Source organism: Pristis pectinata, chromosome 7 (assembly GCF_009764475.1).
Source record: "Pristis pectinata isolate sPriPec2 chromosome 7, sPriPec2.1.pri, whole genome shotgun sequence".
In the NCBI taxonomy this organism is placed as follows: Eukaryota; Metazoa; Chordata; class Chondrichthyes; order Rhinopristiformes; family Pristidae; genus Pristis; species Pristis pectinata.
In genome coordinates this window covers 18282099-18304115 of record NC_067411.1, presented here as the reverse complement: position 1 = coordinate 18304115, position 22017 = coordinate 18282099, and the positions used below count along the sequence as shown (strand labels likewise).

The 22017-nt window shown below is 41.8% G+C and overlaps 1 protein-coding gene across 2 annotated transcripts in view; it reads left to right on the top strand.

Annotated features, from left to right (window-relative positions):
• Positions 1 to 22017, top strand: part of dctd (dCMP deaminase) — a 46634-nt gene that overhangs the window by 15730 nt on the left and 8887 nt on the right. The window contains exons 3-4 of one of the 2 annotated variants that reach the window (XM_052020537.1): positions 1137 to 1272; positions 10133 to 10249. In XM_052020537.1, the coding sequence (XP_051876497.1) occupies positions 1137 to 1272; positions 10133 to 10249 (253 nt within the window). The remainder of the gene's footprint in view (positions 1 to 1136; positions 1273 to 10132; positions 10250 to 22017) is intronic. The other variant, XM_052020538.1, reaches the window with a different exon arrangement.

Here is a 22017-nt window from a genome sequence, read left to right as displayed (position 1 = left end):
ACTGCCCTGAAAAATGCTATTTTGGCTAAGAACAATCAAGTTTAAGTAACCTCTGTTTCTCTTGAAGTTCCTGTGTAAAAACTAATGAAGAAATTTGATTCTTTGTCCCTACTGAAATCTCTGAACTATTACAACCTAGTGTTCTTGGACAGCTTTACTCCTGCAGGTCAGGGTCATGATTGCTCTCAACTCCCTGGCTTTGGGACCATTCCAGGTCGCTGCTGATCTCCACCACATCACAGATTTCTGCTCACTACTGCATTGGGAACATCACCCAAATTCCACAGTATTTTTATCTATTTTCCTTTCACCAGAGTAGGCATGTGGATTTGTTGGCTTTACAGGCTTCTCTGAAATGCAGGCAGACACTACATTTATTCAAACAGAATTTCTGGATTTTAGAGGAATGGAGGTGGGGGGGGTGGAGGATGGTGTCAGGATTGGGATACGGCAGACAAATAATTTTGGTAAAAGATCAACCATGATTTTTTGGATTAGCAGAGAGCAGGCTCCAAGGGCCAAATGGCTTACTCTTTCTAGGGTTTGTTCTTTGCAATAAATTTCCCTGGCAGCTTCCTGCCAAGAGCAATTGACTGTTACCCTGGATAATTGCTCTCAGCCCAGACATGCCTGCAGCCAGTTCTTCAGCCTGTCCAGGTATCTCTGATGCCTGGGAACACTCCCATTTCTTCCCAGCACCACCCATCATTGCAGCATTCATTCATCTAATATCAATACTTCCCGTTAGCAGGAAGAATATAGTTTGCATTGGGTTATGCCTCTTTGAGTTGGCTGTAAAGATCTCACCTGCTGGCTACGTGCTGAGAAATGTAAGAGCTCACAGCACATCAGTAGGCAACACTGCACTGAAATTGGCAATGAGAGTTTGAATGCAACTTTAGATGAGGAAAGCTGAAAACAGTTGTGTGAACTTCACAACTGAAGTTCCCACTCTTTAAATGATTTTCTAAACTGTGTTTGTGTCACCCACAGTACTGTTGTAATGACAGAAAAACACTCTGGGTCAGCTTCTAGTCCATGGCCTTTTCATAGGGCACATGAACTGTGAGGCCACATTTTATTGACAAAACTTTTCTAATATGAATGATAGTGATCACTTTTTGATTTAAATACAGGTTGGTGCTTGCATTGTGAATCCTGAAAATAAGATCGTTGGCATAGGGTACAATGGAATGCCAAATAGATGCAGTGATGATTCTTTACCATGGGCAAGAACTGCTAAAAATAAACTGGACACAAAATATATGTATGGTAAGTATTGTAAAGTATAAGGAAACTTTGCAGAACTCAATGGTTTTAACCTCAATTTCTTATTTCCAGAACAGTTTAAAAATGTGTATTGAAATAAGACAGACTTGTGCTTGTAATGTATACCAGAGTATAACTAAGTTCCATGTGAACTTGTTGTCTTGAGGTCAAATTCTGTTTGGGGATTTGGGATCCATAGAAGGAAAGAACAATACTTTGTGTAAAGGGGTTGGGTAATCCTACCCTGGGCAAGTCATGTGCAGTGTGCCTGGAGGACTGGCCATGTTGGAACCACACAGGACTAATAGTGTCCAGTCACATCACCCATCATTGATGTATTGGACCCATGTGTGCAGCACCTGGTATTTCATTAAAGCTGATGTGATTAGTTTTTAATAATCCCAAATTGTTTTTTTTTGTAATTGTAACCAGTTATATTGTATTTTTATTTAATATTATGTATAGATACTGAAATGCTGAATTTATAGTTTGATCTGCATTTTTGATTGACTGGAGCATGTGCTGAATCTTAGTTGGCTTTCTCCATTGGATGTAACCATGATCCAAATGCCTGGTTTGAGTCCACTAGTCCCAGCATCAAGCTTGCATGCAGCATTGGCCAATTTAGCAGGTGTAACTCACTCTGCAGTTAGTCTTTTTAAAAATTTCATGCCAGCTGCTAGAGTAAATTGGGCTTAAAATATGGAATATTACATTACGGGATTATATAGTATTTAGGCTATCTTCCTGTTGCAATACAAAGTTCACCTCTTTGAAAATGGCTTTCCAGAGAATCACATCAGGATGTTATTTCTGCAATTGAACTCTCTCTAAAGACTGTCAGTTTCTTTTTGTTAAAAAAAGTGATTCAAGAGAATTTTCTTTTATTAATAACAGATGTTTGTGTCTGAAAGATAAAAATGGTACAAGAGTGAAAGCAAGTGGTCTGGTGCACTTGTATTTCAGAAGCACATTGAGAAGGGAAGAAAACCTAGATATGAAGAAAAGCCAATGTTTCATTAAATGCACTATTTAGCAGTAAGCTCTTGTGGACCACCAGTGATTTCTGCTGAATACACCACTGTCCAACTTGGTTCTTTTTTTTACTAGTTTGCTTCACCAAACTGGAGCAACCAACAATCTACTGGAGGAAATCAGTGGGTCGAGCAGCATCTACTGGGGGGGGGGGGGTAGAATTGTTGATGTTTCAGGTTGAAACCCTGTATCAGAACTGAGAGGGGAAATAGCTAGTATAAAGAGGAGAGGAGGAGTGGTGAGACCAGGACCATGAAGGATGCTGGGTGGATTGAGCCAATTAGGGGAGGAGTGGAGTTGGGAGACGGAGGTAGGTGAACAATAGATGGAAGCGGATAGGAAATAGGCAGAAAGAGCTGGGGAGGGAGGGAAGGGCAAAGATGGATATAGCTAGGAGGGTGATAAGCAGGAACACAAAGGCTATTGGTGTTGGTATCTGATAAGTAAGGAAGGTGCTTATAGGAACCATTGGGTGAAAGCTGAAGGGCAGATGGGGTTACTGATGTGGGTAGTAGGTGGATGGACACAGGAGGGGATGGGGAATGAGAATGGGTGATGTTGGACTGGAGGGTGGATATGGGAAAGGGGACAACAATGGGAGGACCAGGGAGGATTGGGAGGGGGTGGGGGGAACACACCGGAGGTGAGGGGAGGATTGGGTGGGAGGGAACACACCAGAGGTGAGGGGAGGATTGGGAAAGGTGGGGGGAACACACCAGAGGTGAGAGGGAGGATTGGGAGGGGTGGGGGGGGGGGGGGGAAACACACCAGAGGTGAGGGGGAGGATCGGGAGGGGTGGGGGGGGGGGAACACACCAGAGGTGAGGGGGAGGATCGGGAGGGGTGGGGGGGGAACACACCAGAGGTGAGGGGGAGGATCGGGAGGGGGTGGGTGGGGAGGGAACACACCAAAGGTGAGGGGAGGGGTGGGGGGAAACACACCAGAGGTGAGGGGAGGTTTAGGTTGGGGGGGGGGGGGTAACACACCAGAGGTGAGGGTTACCTGAAATTGGAAAATTCAGTGTTCATACTACTCAGGCAGAATAGGACGTGTTGTTCCTCTAGTTTGCATTAGGCTTCACCAAACTGTTCTTCAAATATCAAACTTCTGTGGTCTGTTATTGACTTTTTTTTCCACATCTGCTTAACATGAGTGCTTGTGTTACTGTATCTTTTGCTGCAGAGGCTCCTATTTTCTGCTTTTCTCTTTTGGTTTGAAGCTATAGTTTGGTAACATTACCTCTGCCTTTTCTCCAGCAACTATTGCCATGCACACAGCACACTGCATTACAGGGTTACAGGTACTTTGTTTTATTTTACAAAAGACTTCTCATGTTTGCAGTTCTTTTGATCATAAAGCCCCTTTGTTATTTTGGGTCAATACAAGTTGAAATTGGTGAATGGTGCTTCAGGTGGAGGCTGCTGTGTTCAAATCAGATTCTGAAGAGTATTTGTTAAAGACTAATTAAAGGCTATTTAGTTTGCTTTCTCATGCATCTATTAAGACCTAACAGTCCAATGTAGTAACTGTGCAATGTACTCTGATTCTGAAATTCAGTTCCCTTGATGTCAAATGAATCAAATTTCCAAGGTGGAGTTCAGCACACCCATGATTTTATATGATGTGTTTAGCAAGTTCAACTGAGGATGAATTTCTTGCCCAAAAAAACTTGCAGTGCAGAAGAATGCAAATTGATTTGTGGTACTTTTCTGAAAGAGGTGCAGATTTATTGATACAGCCCAGCTTTTAATTTCATTACACTGAAATTAGGGATTTTTCAAGTACATGTAAAAGGAAGCCTCTTTAGTTTTGAACTTACCTTGGATTTGCCCATTATCATGATCATTGGCTTACTGGTGTACGGATGAATCGGATTGCCTGTAGCTAGTGTCTGATTTGTTTCTTTTAATTGGGAGAGGGAAAATATAATGCTTTGAGGCAATAAGAATCAAACTGTTTAATTATTTATTTTAACCTAAAGACATTTCCAAAACAGTGTGTTTATAATTGTTAGTTACTCGGGTATCTGGTAGAATAACCATAAAGAATTGCAGGACAGGAAAGTAAATTGTATCCACATCTGCTTTCTGTTCAGATTTTATCTTTCAAAAAATGAAATATTAAACCGTACTATTTGCTTCAGAGCTGCACTCTAATACAAAACTTTTGAAGCCGGGATGTGCAAGTGGTTATTCCATGCAATTTCCAACAATTCTGGTGCTCAGCTTGAACCCTTTAAAGACTGTAACAGCTACTTGTGTCAAAATGAAAATATAAATGTCTATTACAATACTCTATCTCAGTGCCAACCTCTGAAGACTCTTGGACTCTATCTCTCCATTCTTTAAGAAGCTCTTGGATCAATGAACTTTTGGTCATCTGGTCTAATAATTTGACCTCAATTTGCAGCAGATTTGGTTAACGTTTTGGGATATTTTGAGTGAATGATCATCAGTTTCCAATGTTCAATTAAGGTCATCAGATTCCAGGCATATGACCTCATGGTCACCTGACAAAAGAGGCTGGCTCCATCTCTGGACTTGGCGGGGCTGGATTTGAAACCATTTTTCACAGTTGGAATGTTAGTGTATTTCCTGCTTGTTCTTTTCTCACTGAATCAGGTTTATTATCACTGACATGTCGTAAAACTTGTTGTTTTGTGGCAGCAGTGCAGTGCAAGACATAATTACTATAAGTTACAAAAATAAATAAATAGTGCAAAAGAGGAATAATGAGGTAGTGTTCACGGACTGTTCAGAAATCTGATTGCAGAGGAGAAGAAGCTGTTCCTGAAACGTTGAGTGTGGTTCTTCAGGCTCTACCTCCTCCCTGATGGTAGTAATGTGAAGAGGGCATGTCCCAGATGGTGAGGGTCCTTAATGATGTATGCCGCTTTCTTGAGGCACCACCTCTTAAAGATGTCCTCTATGGCAGGGAGGGTTGTGCCCTGGCTGAGTCTACAACCCTCTGCAGCCTCTTTCAATCCTGCACATTGGAGCCTCCATTACCAGGCAGTGATGCAACCAGTCAGAATGCTCTCCACCGTCCATCTGTAGAAATTTGCAAGAGTCTTTGGTGACATACCAAATCTCCTCAGACTCCTAATGAAGTAGAGCCACTGGTGTGCCGCCTTCGTGATTGCATCAATGTGTTGGGCCCAAAATAGATTGGGTCTATGTTGGTTGCTAGTAGGGCAATCCCATCAGGCCCATTTCCCTACGCTTTTTGCCTGTGATCCTGCAGAATATCTTTGTTCAAGTGCCTATCCAAGTCTGCATTTGAATGCTTTGTTTCCAACACCCTAGTGAACAGATTCTAATTACTGAGTAATTTTTATCATATTCCCTTTCTGTCCCAGATTTTGTGACACTTCCCCCCCCCCCCCCCCCCCAGTCCTTTAGTTCATTAAAGGGAACAGCTTCCTTCTGAAACCTGATCTACATTATCCATGAACTTCTATACATCAGGAAATTCTTTAACCAAAGGAGAATAAAATCACATCTTCTAAAGTCTGTCTTTGTGATTGTTTACTCTTGCTCCCTCTTGTACAGAAAATATATTTTAGGGAAAATGTTAAGATTTTAATTTTTCCTCATGGTCTGGCACCTTGGCTTCCTTTGGGAAGTTTGATTCATTCTGAAACACTTGGCTTTTTCCTAATAATGACCAATAGAGGCCACTGTTGTACCACATTTTATGGAGAGAGAGGTTTTGAGCTACATTCTTTTCAACCTGCAGTGTATTGGAAGGGTAGTATTCAGGCACGGGCAGTAATGCTGATTTACCAGTTTGGATGTCTTGTCCATCAGTGACACAATACAGCATCCAAGTTAGACGCAAGCAGGGGCGGTGGGAGCTAATGAAAAGTGTGACCATCTGTCCTTTATGTTGTGGTGAAGTGGAACTGTAGAAGCTTTGCAATCAAATCCAACAGTAAATTCCCATTTTATTGGTTTATTGTTTAACTCGGTGAAATGATGGTGGAGAGCCACTTCCCCTCCCCCACAGCACCAAGTGACTGATGTCAAAGATCTGATTCGCCAGTGTATAAACTGAACAACAGCATGTGATGTGGAATAGAAGTCCCTTGAATTGTGGATTGCTACAAGATGTGCCTCGCAAAATATGAGAATGTGAAACCGGGAGCTTGAGATCAAGGAATCGCTGCATTTGGGCATTCATTTCCTTTAATCGTGGAGCAGGAAGTTAGGGCTGACATTAAAAGCTCTACTTTTTTGAAATTGTACTGCATGAACCAGGCCTTTGGCCACTATGTCCATGCAAACTATCAAAAACCCATGTACATTATGCTAAACCCATGTATACTAATCCCATTTCCAGGCACTTGGCCCATCGCCTTTTATGTCATGGCATTTTAACTGTACATAAAAATACATCTTAAACGTTACGAGTGTCTCTCCCTCCATCATCCCCTCGGGTAGTGTATTTCAAATTTCAACTGCCCTCTGGATGGAAAACAAATGCTTTCTCAAATCTCTGATCTCTTACCTTAAGTCCATGCCCTTTGGTCACAGATGCCTAAGAGGAAAGCTTTTTTTTTATTATGTACTCTTTCTCTGCCCTTCATAATTTTGTATACTTCAATTGGGTCAACCCTTAGCCTTTTCTGCACCAAAGAAAATAAAACCAGCCCATCCATCCCTTCTGCACCATTTCTTCAGACATGCATTCATCTGATCTACCCTCCTATTCCTATACTCACCAGTATGTGGCACTATAATCCAGAGATTCAAAAACAAAAGGACCTCTAAAGTTGTAATCTGCTACAGAGCTTCCTAAATTCAAGTTGCAGGACCTTGTCTCTCATTTTAGTTATGTCATAAGTACCATTGTGAACCATGACTTCTGATTCTTTACCCTCCCTCTTTGAGGACATGCAGTGAAATTCTTGACCCTGGTACGAGGAAGGCAACACACTATCCTGGATTATCAAGCCACTTGCCACTTTTGGCCTTGGACTCTTGTCTTTCCTCCTTGTGCAGCTGAGCCACCCACTATTCCTTGAACCTCTCTCAGAAATAAGGTATAGAGGCAGAGGGATGTGAGCACATTGGAGAGGGTGCAGAGGAGATTCATCAGGATATTGCCTGGGATGGAATGTCTCAATTATGAGGAAAAACTGCCCAGAATGGGTTTGGGGTACCTTGGTTGGAATATAGTAAATTGAGAGGGGCATTGATTTTTTTCCCCTTAGAGGGTATAGTTTTTCATATAGGGGGTGACAGGTTTGGGAGGGACCTTAAGAAAATTTTATTTCATCCAGAGACTGGTTGAAACCTGGAATGCACTGCTTGTAGGGGTGCTGGAGGCAAGGACTCTCATCTAAGTGAGCACTTGGATCGTCAAAGTATGAAAGGAACTAACAAACTTCCTGGCTGAGCCGGCCCCGCCCTGCTGGAGTTGCTGGTTGGGCCAGGGCCCGGTGTCACTAATGGGAGGTGGTGCAGCACCACCTGAGCTGCCTGGAGGACACGCCGTCGGTGCCGTTCTGTGAGGTGCCGAGGTGGTTCTTGTACAGGCTGCTCCTGCACACCTTTCACTTCCTCGCCCTGGTCTGCTGGCCGGACACGCTGTGGCGGTCTGTCTTGCCAGTGGGCGGTGAAGGGGGTCCCGGTGGAGGTCTCTCTACGTGGGAATCCTCCTGCTGCACATAGGGGACCTGGGGTGGAGGGTGCTGCATTGGGCGGTGCCGTGCAACTGTTTTCTGAGCCGGTTTACCGACACCCTGGCTGCCTATCACTTCTGCGGCTGGGAGGAGACGGTGTACCATGCATATGTGGAGTGCGAGAGGTTGCAGCCCCTCTTTCCGTATCTGAGGGGGCTGCTGCTTAAGTTCTGGCTGCACTTCAGCCCAACGCTGTTGGTTTACGGGCACCTGGTGCGGCGCCTGGCAAGGCGCGCAGGGGATCTCCTGGTGGGTCTTCTGCTGGGCCTGGCTAAGCTGGCCATCCACGGGATGCGGCGGCAGGCGGCCGAGGGTTCCGGCAGGTTGGCCTGCCTGACTGTCTTCCGTGCTTACGTGTGCACGCAGGTGTCTTTGGAAAGGGAGCACGCGGTCTCCGCGGGCACCTTGGCCGAGTTCCGCGCTTGGTGGGCCCCTCGGGATTGCATGTGTTGTGGACTGTTCCAATGCAATTTTGATCTTAAGTGTTGTATGTTGTGGTAGCGGGCATAGTGTTGCGTGTGTGTTTCGCTGGTATTAGTTTGCTTAGTTGTTTCTTTCTGTATTAGCTGTAATGTATTTAATATTGGTTGTTTTTTGTAGTGCTTTTAGTGAATAAAAGTTTTGTTTAAAAAAAAGGAACTAACAAAGTGCTGCCAAGTGGGTTTAATGTAGCTGGGTATCTGATGTTTAGCAAAGGCATGTTGGGCTGTAGGGCCTGTTTCTGTGCTGTGCGAGTATAAATTTATACATCATTTGAATAAAATTCTTGATGGCAGTTTAATTTGCCCTCTCTCCACTCCCCTTTCCTTTTCCCCAAACTCCATCTACATTCTATATGTAGTTGTTAGGTTGCTCTCTATTTAAAAATGGCATGCTATAGAACAAGATTTAGCTGGTTCACACTGATCTTTAATCTGCTCTGGTAGATTAACCATGGAGGGAGAGAGCTGCTGTTTTTATTAGAAGTCACTTGAGATCTTTTTTTCTTTGAAATGATAAAGTTGCTTTAATGGTATAAACATTGCATGACGTTGAAAATTGTTAACTATTTTCTTGGCCCTTTTTAAATGGTATTAGCAGTTACATAAAAATAAAAGTGACTTTTTTTTAAAAAAAAGTGACTTTGTATGTTTTGGAGCTGTATATAATTTTTAAAGACATATTAGTTATTAGTGCTTCTTCACGGCTGTAAACCTTGGGAGTTCTTGGTGGTTGTGACAACATACTGCTGACAGTGTTACTGTCTGTATTGAATCTGATACCCAGACTTGGAGGACTATTGCCTTGAAGCTGTGGAGAATGAGACAGATGAGAAGCTGTTGCTTCCATTGCCTTTCAATTATGATTCCTACTACTTTTGTAGAAGCTGATAATTTTCAATATCTAATCAGCTCTTCTATAATTAACATATCAATTTGATCAGCAATAGTGTTTTTATTTTTGTTTCCTTATTCACGGAATTTGGACACTGTTGGCAGTACCACCACTTGCTGCTCATTCTGGAGTTAGGCATTGCATTCATTGGAGTCATTTTGGGTAAGGATGGCAGATCTCCCTGGAGTGAGTGAGAGGTGCAAGTGAATTGCTACATCACTTGGACGACTACTGGGGTTCCTGGCTAGTGAGAAGGGAGGAGATAATAGGGCAGGTGTTGCATCTTTCACGGTTGCATGAGAAGGTGCTGTAAGAAGGGCAGTGGTTGGTGGAGATGCAGAAGTGGACCAGGGAGTTGGAGAGTGAAAGGTCACTTTGGGATGCTGAAGTGTGTGTATGTGTGGTGGTGGTGGTGGGGGGCGGGGGGGGGGGGTGGTGGTGACCGGGGGTGTCGTTTGGAAAGAGTGCTCTTGTCTCTGGACAGATGGATTTCCAGCACTTGAAATGTTCTGCAAATTGGCTATTTTATGTATTATAACAGTAACTGAGTGAGATTGGTTGTAAGGCACTTTGGGGCATCTTGACAAGGATGTGAACGCATCTCTTTTGAATAAGAACATAGTTAATGTCAGGTTAGTTAATCTTGGCTGTGACTGAAAGCCCTCTTTAATTGTGAACAGAAAACCCAATGAGAATTAATTGTATTAGGGGTTGCTTGGCATGAATCTTATTTTTAATTTTCTTACGGCTTTTTATTTTTTCTTCCAGTTTGTCATGCAGAATTAAATGCAATTCTGAACAAGAATGCTGGTGATGTTAAAGGATGCACAATGTATGTGGCCTTGTTCCCTTGTAATGAATGTGCTAAACTCATCATCCAGTCAGGTAAAGATTTGCAATCACTCCACTTTCGATTTTCTTCATTTGTATACTGGCATTCAACTCAATATCTCATTACTGAGCAAGTATATTTTTTAAACTGGTACCCTCTTTCTAAATGAATCATACTATCAGTTGTGCAAAAATTATCTGTTGCTGTCACCAAGCAATGTCAGGTTCCCATTGACTAATTGCTACAATGTGCAATTCTCAACATGTTTTTAATTTAAATCAAAAACCTTCTAAAACACTGGCTGCCAAACGAGAACAACGTGGAGTGCATAATTAATGTGAAAATCTTATGCTGTGAAGACCCTAAGCACACAGTTGAAAGATTAGTGGAGAAGTCTATAGTTGAAACTGATTGTGTTGGTAGGTGACCACCTTCTGCTCCATTAGAGATGTTGATGATCAGGATTTACTGGGATCACGTTCTCCCTGTCCTTCCCGTTTGAGTTATCTTTCCATTCCTCCTAACATGTGCTGACTTCTTGTGTAGTTGGGACGGAGAAAGGGTTGGTGTCACCTTTCTGTAGCTCTTCCAAGTGACATATTTTCAACGTGCAAGTTATGACTTGTGCATGTATATCAGATTGTGAGTAGTGGGAGCCCTGGGTTACCCATCTCCTTTTAACCTCCTCCCACCTCTCCCCTCCCCCTCCCCTCAGCGTATAAAAACGCTGGTTAATTTTCTTTTGCTGGCCTGGCTGAGGTTGACTGACTTGTATCTGAGCGGAAACCTGACTGGTTTCTAGTGACCTTCTGCCTAGCCAATGTTGGCAGGATATGGTGGCACATATTAAATTAAGTGGACTGGAATTTCTTGTTGTTTTAGCTCCATTCCACGTTCCTCTGGAGCATTGCTATCTACTTGAAGTGTAGATTTGGTGAACCTGATGGTGTGCATTAATTCAGGAGCTAATTTATTGAATAGTTAGTTCCTATTATTGTATTAAAGAATTCTTGGCATTTGCAAAAAGTGAATGGTTCTGAATAGATGTTGGATAAAGATTCTGAGAGGTAATGATTGAGGCTATTAATCACCTGTTACATTTGCATTGTTCAGCCATATGTCCAAGTGTCAGTGAAATTTGTTTTAAACAAACAGGGCTCTGTAGAGGTGAGAAGAAATATTTTTGTTTAAATGTTATGTATTTTTGCACTGACTTTGGTTTTGGAAGTAAAAATAGCTGACTTGTAAAAATAACGAATTTCAATCCTGGGTTAGTGTTGTCAGAGGTAGATCATTTTGGGTTTTTATTTGGAATATTTTTAATTGTTCTTCTGAGTTGAGGACAGACCATTAATTAGAAGCAACAAACAATTTGCTGGTGGAACTCAGCCGGTCAAGCAGCATCTGTGGGGGGTGGTGGTGGGGTGGGGGAGAAACACTGCATCAGGACTGAGCTTTCATTTCAGGATGAGATGTCAGTCTTGAGATGAGCGCTCAATTCTGATACAGGGTTTCTACCCGAAATGTCGATAGCTCCTTGCACACTCTTCCCCCACAGATGCTGCTCGAGCTGCTGGGTTTTTCCAGCAGGTTGTTTGTTGCTGCAGATTCCTGCATCTACAGTCTCTTGTGTCTCCATTCATTTGAATTCCTTCCCAAATTCTTGTGTTTTGCTTCCTGGTGGTGTGCATTTTGGACACTGATAAAGACAGGATTAGGTTCTGCGTTAGTGCCATAGAGTGAAATAGCTCACACTTGAATAGTCGCCTCTTGAGGAAGTTACCAGGGGGGACGTTATGTTTTCTGTTCCTCACTAGGAAAAGGGAGAGCTGTCATCATATGTAAGGTACTGAGAAGAATAGAAACAGTTAATCCAGAACATTATTTCATAGTAAATCACAACTGCAAGACTCTGAGATGCAGTTCGCAGTAATGAGAAGTAAGTTTCAGGCTGATGTCAGAAAGCATTTCTTCTCATCTGTGCATGGAATAGTCCTTTGACTGGTGCAGTCATATAATTACATGGAGTCTACAGCAAAGAAACAAGCCATTTGTCTCAAGTGGCTAAGCTGCTGTTTATCCTTCACAGGAGCCTCCTCCCATCCCTCTTCATCCAGCCCAATTAGCACATCCTTCCATTCCTTTCTCCCCCCATGTGCTTAACCAGCTTCTCCTTAAATGCATCAATGCTGTCTGCATTAACAACTATTTGTGACAGTATGTCCCATATTCTCATCATTCTAGATAAAGAGGTTTCTCATGAGTTCCCTGTTGTATTTATTAGTAACAATCTTTATACTTATGAACACCAAGTTTTGAGTTCTGCACAAGTTAAAACATATTCTGTCTACCATCTTAAACTTTTGCTGAGTCTTTAACAGGTCATTCAGAGCCTCTCCTGTAGAGAAAAGCACCTCACCCTTTCCTGATAACTGTATCCTCGGTTTGCAATCCTTTTTTTTTATTTTGTTCCTCCTCCTTCAGTGTCTGCATATTGTTTTAATAATATAAAGGTCAGAACACTGTGCAGCCTAACCAAGTATGTTTAGTTACTCTGCTTTTCATTTTGTTTCCCCCAGTGCTATTCTTTTCATGGCCTTGATAACCTGAGTCACAACTGCTCACGATTTTGTATCCGTAGTCTTGATCTCTTTGCCCTTCTATACCATTTAGTATCTTGTTATCCAAATCCTGTGTAGTCTTCCTGTTACTCTGAGCAAAATGCTCCCTCTCACACTGTGTATTGGTTCATTTGTCAATTGCATGCCCATCCTGAGAGTTTATTAATTCTGTCTTGTTATTTTGTTGCATTCTATGTCAGTATTAACCATTTGCCTCCCTAATTTAAGATGCTCACAAATTTTGAGATTGTACTTTGATTCTGATCCCAAATCACTAATGTAAATGGTGAATGGGAGTGGTCATTCAATAGTAGAAATGGAATACTAGATCCCACCTTTAGTCAATCAGAGTTGTTTCTCTTTGTTTTCGCAGCCTGTTTGCAATGCATTTTGCATGCTGTCTGCTGATTCCATGTGAGCTGACCTGGTGTGATTCTGTTTTGTGGTACCTTTTCATGGACCATAATTTGAAAATCAAAATATACTGGAGGGGAGGAGGGAAGAAAAAAAGCACAGCAGGTATAGAGAACTAAAGACGGGAGGTGTGTCAGGAGTACACAAAGGGTAGGGAGCTGCTTTAAAAAGGAAATTTCAAAGGCAAAGAGGGATAATGAAATATCACTGGCCGACGGGAATAAGGTCAATCCGAATAAGTTGAAGTAGGTTAAGGACAAAAGAATGGCCAGAGAAAAAGTAGGGCCCATTAGGGACAATGGACAATCTGTGCGTGGAGCCAGAAGTTATAGCTGAGGTCCTAAATGAATACTTTTCATTGGTATTCACAAAGGAAACTGACTGTAGTTGGAGGATTCAGTGAAGAGGAAAGTGAAATTCTTGTGCAAGTCTCCATAAATAAAGAAGAGGTACTCAATGACTTAGCAGGCTTAAAGATGGATACATTCTCAAGGCTGGGTGAGATTTATCCCAGACTACTATGGGAGGCAAACAAAGAGATTACTGGGAATCTAATTGAGATTTTTAAATCTTTATCCATAAGTGTGGTACCAGGTGACTGGAAGACAGCAAATATGTTCCCCTTTTTTTTAAGAAGGGTAGCGGTAAAAGGTTGGTAATAACAGACCTGTGAGCCCTACATCAGTAGTAGGGAAATATTAAGGGGTGGGTGGAATCTGAGGGACAGGATTAATGATCATTTGGAAAGGCGGGGACTAATCAGCGATAGCTACCATGGCTATGTCAAGGGCAGATCCTGTCTGACCAATCTGATTGTTATAGAGTCATAGAGTACTACAGCACAGAAACAGGCCCTTTGGCCCATCTAGTCCAGGCTGCCTGATCTTCTGCCTAGTCGCATCTACCTGCACCCAGATCATATCCCTCCAAACCCTTCCCATCCATGTACCTATCCAAACTTCTCTTAAAAGTTACAATTGAACCCGCATCTACCAATTCTGCTGGCAGCTCATTCTTACACTCGCACCACCCTCTGAGTGAAGAAGATCCCCTTTAAATAGTTCACCTTTCACCCTAAGCCTATGTCCTCTTGTTAGTAGGTTGAATGGTAGGGTCTTGGGGAATATTGAGATACATTGGGAATATTGAGATGGTCCTTGATGTACAAGCCTAAAGATCCTTGAAGGTAGTAGCGCAGGTAGATAATGTGGTTTAGTAAACATATGGGATATTGGCCTTCATTAGCTGGGAGGTTATGGTCCATCTTTATAAAATCTTGTCAGACCTCAGCTGTTCTGGTCACCACACTATAGGAAGGATATGATAGTGCTGGAGAGGGTGCAGTGGAGATTGGTCATGATGTTACCTGGGATGGAGTATTTCAGTTATGAGGAGAGATTGGAGAGGCTGAAGAGGGGTCATGATTGAAGTATATAAAATTTATGCGGGGTACAGATAGGGTAGATAGCAAGAAACTTTTCCCCATAATAGTAGATAAAATTTAAGGATGTAGATTTAGGGTAAGAGATTTAGAGGATCTGAAGGGGCATTTATCTCCCAGAGAGTGGCGAGTATTTGGAATACACTGTCTGAGAGAATGGTGGAAACAGAATTGCTGACACCATTTAAGATGTGCCCAGTGAAACACTTGAATTGCCTAGGCATAGAAGGTTATGGGCCAAGTGCTGGAAGATGGGATTAATAAGGCTGGGTACCCACTGGTTGGTGCAGATGTGTTGGGTTAAATGGTCTATTTCTGTGCTGTATGAGTACACAACTCTTTTCATTATATTTTAAGCTTGCATTTTTGAGTAAATGTTCTATTGTCTTTCCAACCTGTAAGATTTTAAACTAAAAAAATTTTAAAACTAACTTAATGACTGAGCTGGAATGACTTAAGGTAGAACATTTCTGGGGCACTAGGCCATTGGGGACAATCAAGCTCCCACTTTATGTCCATGCTATCATTTATAATCCTCCTTTTGTTCACTTATTAGTTGTAATTTATTTCTAGAGCTAACAGAATCATTTGACACCTAGTATTAATTAGTTGATGGATTAGTATGATTTTAAATTAATTAGCAATTACTCTGATTGTTATTTATGCATGGTGGATACTTATTTAAGGCAGACTAGATCCATTTATTAGCTTCCTGCATAGTCTGTTTTGTGACCTTTCTAGTAGCCCATCTATCTCGTAGACATGCAACACAGAAACGGGCCCTTTGGCTCACCAAATTCATGCTGGCCATCAAGCATCCATTAACACTTAATCCTATACTAATCTCATTTTGTTTTCCCTAGATTCTGCCATTCACTTGTTGGGGACAATTTAGTGGCCAATTAATCTATCAATCTGTACATCTTTGGGATGTGGGAGAAACCAGAGCACCTGGGAGAAACACACACAGTCATAAGGAGGATATGCAAACTCAACACAGATAGTGGAGGTCAGGATTGAACCCAGGTTGCAAGAGCTGAGGCTGTTGCTCTACCAGTTGTATCACTGTGCTGACCCATCTTTTTAACCTCTTGGGTCCATTTTGTAGCGGTTAGCGTAACGCTATTCCAGTGCCAACAACCTGGGTTCAATTCCGGCCACTGTCTGTAAGGAATTTGTATGTTCTCCCAGTGTCTGTGTGGGTTTCCTCCGGGTGCTCCGGTTTCCTCCTACATTCCAAAAACGTACAGGTTAGGAAGTTGTGGGCATGCTACGTTGGTGCCGGAAGTGTGGTGACACTTGTGGGCTGCCCCCAGAACACTACACAAAATGATGTATTTCACTGTGTGTTTCGATGTGCATGTGACTAATAAAGATATCTTGTATCTTATGTAATTTATTACTTGAGATAAATTAAATAAGCTGTGTTTCCTTTGATTTGTGGCACCTTGCTGTTTTTACTTCATTTTGTTTGGTGTCTGTCACTCTAGTTCTCCTTCTTTGCTCTGCCACTGCCAGCTTTCTACTTCTGTTTAAATCTCCCACTTTGTTTTCACCCAATGGAATCTAATTGTTGTCATTCTCTGGAATGCTATTTAAATCTTTCTCTCTGACTGGAGTGGAGGCCACATGTCTAGAAAATTACATTTAGCTGGTGTGATGGAGAGTATGCTGTTGAGTTGTAGAAAGAATAATAGAATTGTTGTAACACAGCAGGAGGCAATTATAGAGTCAAACAGCATGGAAACAGGCCCTTCAGCCCAACTGGTCCATGCTAACCAAGGTTCCCATCTAATCTAGTCCCATTTGCCCATGTTTGGCCCATATCCCTCTAAACCTTTCCTATCCACATACTGTACCTGTCCAAGTACCTTTTTTAAATGTTGTTAATGTACTTGGATCAACCACTTCCTCTAGCAGCTCATTCTATATATTGACCACCCTCTGAGTGAAAATGTTACCCTTCAGGTTCCTGATAAATCTCTCCCCTCTCACCTTAAACCAATGTCTTCCAATTCTTGATTCTCCAACCCTGGGGAAACAGACTGTGCACATCCCCCCCCCCCCCATCTATGCCCATCATGATTTTATACACTTCTATAAGATCACCCCTCATTGTCCTCCGCTTCAGTGGGGGGGGAAAAAACCCAACCTTGCCCCATAACTCAGTTCCTCGAATCCCCACAACATGCTCGTAAATCTCCTCTGTTCTCTTTACAGCTTAATGGCACCTTTCCTATAGCAGGATGACCAAAACTGAACACAATATTTCCAAATGTAGCCTCACTAACATTTTGTACAACTGCAACATAACATCCCAACTTCTATACTCAGTGCCTGACTAATGAAGGCCAGCATGCCAAAAGCCACTTCACCACCCTGTCTACCTGTGAAGCCACTTTCGGGGAACCACGTAACGGTACTCCTAGGTCCCTCTGTTCTACAACACTCCCCAGAGCCCTACCATTCACTGTGAAACTCCTATCCTCATTTGTCTTCCCCAAATACAACACCTCGCACTTGTTACAAATTAAACTCCATTTGCCATTCCTCAGCCCACTTACCCAGCTGATCAAGGTCCCTCTGTTAATTGTGGTAACCATCTTCACTGTCAATGACACCGCGTATTTTAGTGACATCTGCAAACTTAGTCCAAATTCAGCGTATTAAGTCTGCTTGCTCCAAGTAGAACCATTCCGAGTCCCATTCCCTGCTCTTCTGCCATTGTCCTATAAATTGATGATGAACTATATGAACCCTTTTCCTCTATCTGTTGTGGTTATCGCATATTTGCTATTGGCCAGCTTGAGCTTTTTTTGGAGGGGTTTGGGAAAGGGGTATTTGTAAGTGAAAGGAAGCTCTGTGCATTTGTGTCAGGAGAGTGGAATTTGAAAATATTTAATTGTAGGAAATAATTTGGTGTTCTAGTATGTCACAGGTTGGAGAAGAGGAGGATTGGGGGTGGGAAGGAAGGTTTAAAATTTCCTCTCATCATCAATAGTAGTGGGTTGGGCAGCCAGGAATGTTTCAAACAATTTTTTCTTCAATACGGATAATTTTAAATTGGATGACAAACAAATAATTTCACTGGGACAGCTAGGTTGGGTCACAAGGGCTGTTGACCGTTTTGCTCCAACCGGTTCAAAGTCAAGCGGCTGCTTTACTTGATGCTCTATTAGCTTCTCTTTGGGTGGAGTTTTTTGTGTCACTTATTTTATATTTTAAGATGATTGAAGGCTGTTGTCTGGGAAGTGAAAGGACACGAAGCCATCAGATGTAAAATGAAGAACAGCAGTCGGAATAAATAATGCGAGTTGCAATATGTGGTTTACCTCTGTGTATTCAGGGGAGTGTGAAGTGAGCAGCATTTTCACTGCTCTGCTGCTGCGCCTCTGATCTACACAGTAGTCTCTTGAGGAGAGATGCCAAGAACAGTAAATATAATTTAAGGTAATTGTGCATAAGCTGTGCACAACATTACTGCATTTGCCAGCTAAATATTTTCTTTCTAACAAAACAGTTGTAAGGTCAAAAATAAATTACTACATTATCAATAAAAAATGTTTTTAAATGGTCCCTTTTATATGGTTTATTTTTACCTTGAACAGCACACATTGTATAAAGTGTGTGGGACTGATTCTGCTGCCTACCACTTTTCTTGCTTTTCCTGAAGGGATTGTTTAGAAATTATCAGGCAGCCATCAAACTTGGCCTACCTTGGGATCCCTGAAATATTCTATCAGGCCGTTCCCTACCTGTTGCAATAGTGTAATTTGGGAGATGATTTTTATTTTTGAAAAAAAGAGGTTATTAAGATGAGGTTGACTGGGGTTGGGTGCCTGCAACTAAGTCTACAAGTATCTTATTTAGCTGGTCATTGTTCACCTTTGAATATCTGACCCCAGAGATCTCCAGTCCTCTTGGCAGTGTTCTTCTGTGCCCTTTCCAGCTGTTTTCATCCATCACATCCTTCCTAGTTTAGGAACACTGACTTCAATTAAAGCACTCCTGCTGTCAACTTAGCTGAGGTCTTGGCATCAAGTGGTGTTTGAACTTGGGATCTCACTGCTGTGTGTGGCTTAGTTCCATAGTATTTGATAACCAAGTCCTACCCTTTTGGAATTCTATATGTTTGATTAGAAAATCCATGATTAGAAAATCAAGACAAACGCCCCAAGCAACACCATAGAAGTACTTTCAGATGTGAGGTTAAACTGATCTCTGTTGGTCTCTCTCAGACTCCTGCACTATTTTGAAGAGGAGCATGGGAGTTCTCTCTGGTATTGTGGCTACTTGTCATAACTCCACCAGGATCGCTAAAGCAAATTAGCTGGTGATTATTACACAGCTGCTTGCAGGACCTTGTTTCAAGTTTGACTTTCAGTGTAAGCACCACTCTAAATGTTTCTTGCAGATAATGTAGAATGGCAACTGAGTCTGTACTGCTCCAGCAACTCTATCCAAGCTGGAGTTGGAGAGCATCTATTTAGCATCACAGCAATTCTAGCTTTCACTACTAACTATCCCTTTATGTTGTGATGCATTTTCATCTGATCTGTGCTGCTTTTTCTAAGTGGATCTTGTATACTGTATTTACTCCTCAACATAGCAATCTCTGCCTGTTAGCCTTAATCATTGAATTGTTGCTGAGCCGAGAAGTTCAGTGACGTGGCACCAATTTATTCAGTTATATTTATTCTCTGCACGTTGATATGTGATACAGATGAAGCAGTTAATGATCTTTGTAGGTAGACAAAGCTGATGCTGGTGCTAAAATATCTGATAACCTCCATTCACCATGCAGCAAATACATGTGGCAAATATTAGCGCTCCCGATGCGAAATCTTAGCATGTGTAACATTTAAGGTCAGGGGTCAGAAGAGTACTGTTTAAATATAAAATGTGTGAATGCCTATTTTGCTCAGTAATTAACTATGCTCAAGAAATTGTAGGATTTTATGATTTGAAATGCAAGCTTTTATCATCCAGTTGTTAATTACAAAGGAAAAGGCATTCTTCCTTGCTGTAATAGAAAGGAATATCTCTCCAAGCTGGCACCTTAAGTCATCTATTTAAAATGCAGTAGTTGTTTTCTCTTTGCATTCAGATAGCAAAAATGTTGATTATAAATGGAATTTCACAAGAGGCACTGCTGGTTGATATAAAGAAGTTATTTTACTTGTCTGATGAACCTCATAAATCATTCACACTGTTTTGCAACTGAGTGATGATCTCTTTGCAGTATCGACAACTCAAAACCAATCTTTAGAAGCTGACAGCACTTTGTTCCTTTATAATAATTTCATCTGTTCCATTTATGCTGTGAGAAGGTAGTGTGTTGACATTGTTGTACAAGACTTGTGTTCAGCGCAGTGGGCTCCAAACTGACCTAACAGAGTCTTTTTCTGGATTTTAGATGATTTTCATTGCCCCACCCACCACCATAACCAGGTATCAGATTATGCACCTCTGGATATTCCACATCGTGGAGCACCTCCAATTCAGTTAGTCTGTGCCTTGTTATCTCGTCATCTATTCGGAAGCACAAGTTGCATGTATAATACTTGTCTGCAAGGTTTGACAGATTTGTATAGCTCAAGGAAGTTTATTAATATCATGTAGGTGATGAGGGAAATGTCTCTTGTTGAGCAATTTCTGGATTATGTTGCTATGGAGATTAGCCATTGCTTCTGAGGAAGCCCAGTTGCACTATGGGTAAGCAGCTGTGTGTAGAGCATCATGTATGGTTCATTTGGTGGTGCTCTCATGTTCAAGTCCAAATTATATGAATTCAAGTCCTACTCCATGGATAATGAACATAAAATAAATCTAGGCATTCACATCATTACAACTCTGAGTGAATGTTTCACTGCTAGAGTTGTTGTTCTCCAGATGAGATGTTCAAGTGAAGCCCTGGCTGTGCTAAAGTGGATATGAGAAATCCCATGGCACTGCATCCTCGGTGTTTCTCTGTCAACACCAGAAAAGGAGTACTTTCTGGTCATTGTCACACTGCTGTTCTGTGAGTTTGCACAGATTGTTTCGTCCATTACAATGAATATACTTGAATATTTTGTTGGTGGTGGGATGGTTTAGCACACCCTGAACATGATGATAAATCTATGGAAAGCTGTGTAAAAGAGAAAATGAAATATTTGTTTACCACACAATCTTTTATAGCTATAGATAATCTAAAGGTCATGATGGGGAAAAGCCTGTCAAATAGCAAGACTAGAAATAATTAACAGTGGACATCCAAAATACTCGATGCACCTTTCGTCTTAATGTAAACTCTGTTTTCTCTACTGACTAGGCAATACCCACAAGTTGAATATCCATATACAGGCCATCCCTGGGTACAAACTGGTTCCATTTTTACAGATGTCTGTAAGTTGGAAAAATCACTCGATTATGGTAAATGTACCTCCACAGTATTATAATGAATGGTGTCAAAAGCACACAAGACTGATTAAGAACAATTACTAAAAGTAGAGGGAGGGTGCAGAGAGAGGAAACTAGTTCTGCCACATTTGTAGGAACGAATGTACGTACTTACGTCAGACTTCTGAATTTAATATTATGAGCACTCATTTATATGTTGGGGTGTCCATAAAATGGGTGTTTGTAACCCGGGGATGGCCTGTAATTAATTTGCAGTGTATGCCAACATTATTTGAGCAGCACCACTGTGGCACAAGGTCACTTTACAAATAGGAAGCAGTGGCACGGTAGTGTAGCAGTTAGCATAACACTATTACAGTGCCAGCGATCCGGGTTCAATTCCTGCTGCTGTCTGTAAGGAGTTTGTACGTCCTCCCCGTGTCTGCGTGGGTTTCCTCCCACATTCCAAAGACGTACAGGTTAGGAGCTTTTGGGCATGGTATGTTGATGCCGGAAGCGTGGTGACACTTGCGGGCTGTCCCCAGCATGTTCTCAGTAACGCAAAAAGACGTATTTCACTGTGTGTTTCGATGTACATGTGACAGATAAATAAGTATCTTTTATCTTATTTTTTGTAAACTGCTTCATTGAACGGTTCTTTGTCCTTGCAGTATAATTAAGGCATTTCTTTAGAACCATCTTGACAAAGCTTAATCATCAGGCCAGGATTTTATCTTAATTAGTTTAGAATTCCTATGTTATTGTGAAAGACCATGTTGGGAACATTTGCCTTGTTCTGGAATTCGCCAGTGTAAGAGGATCTTTTTTTTCCTCTTGGTGCTCTCTTTGGAAAATGATCCAATTAATCCCACTTGTACTTCCTGATGTAGTTTTCCCTCACCCTCCTCAAGTGTCAATAATTAAAAGTTTCATAGATACTGTAGGAGATTGTGAATTGTTCATG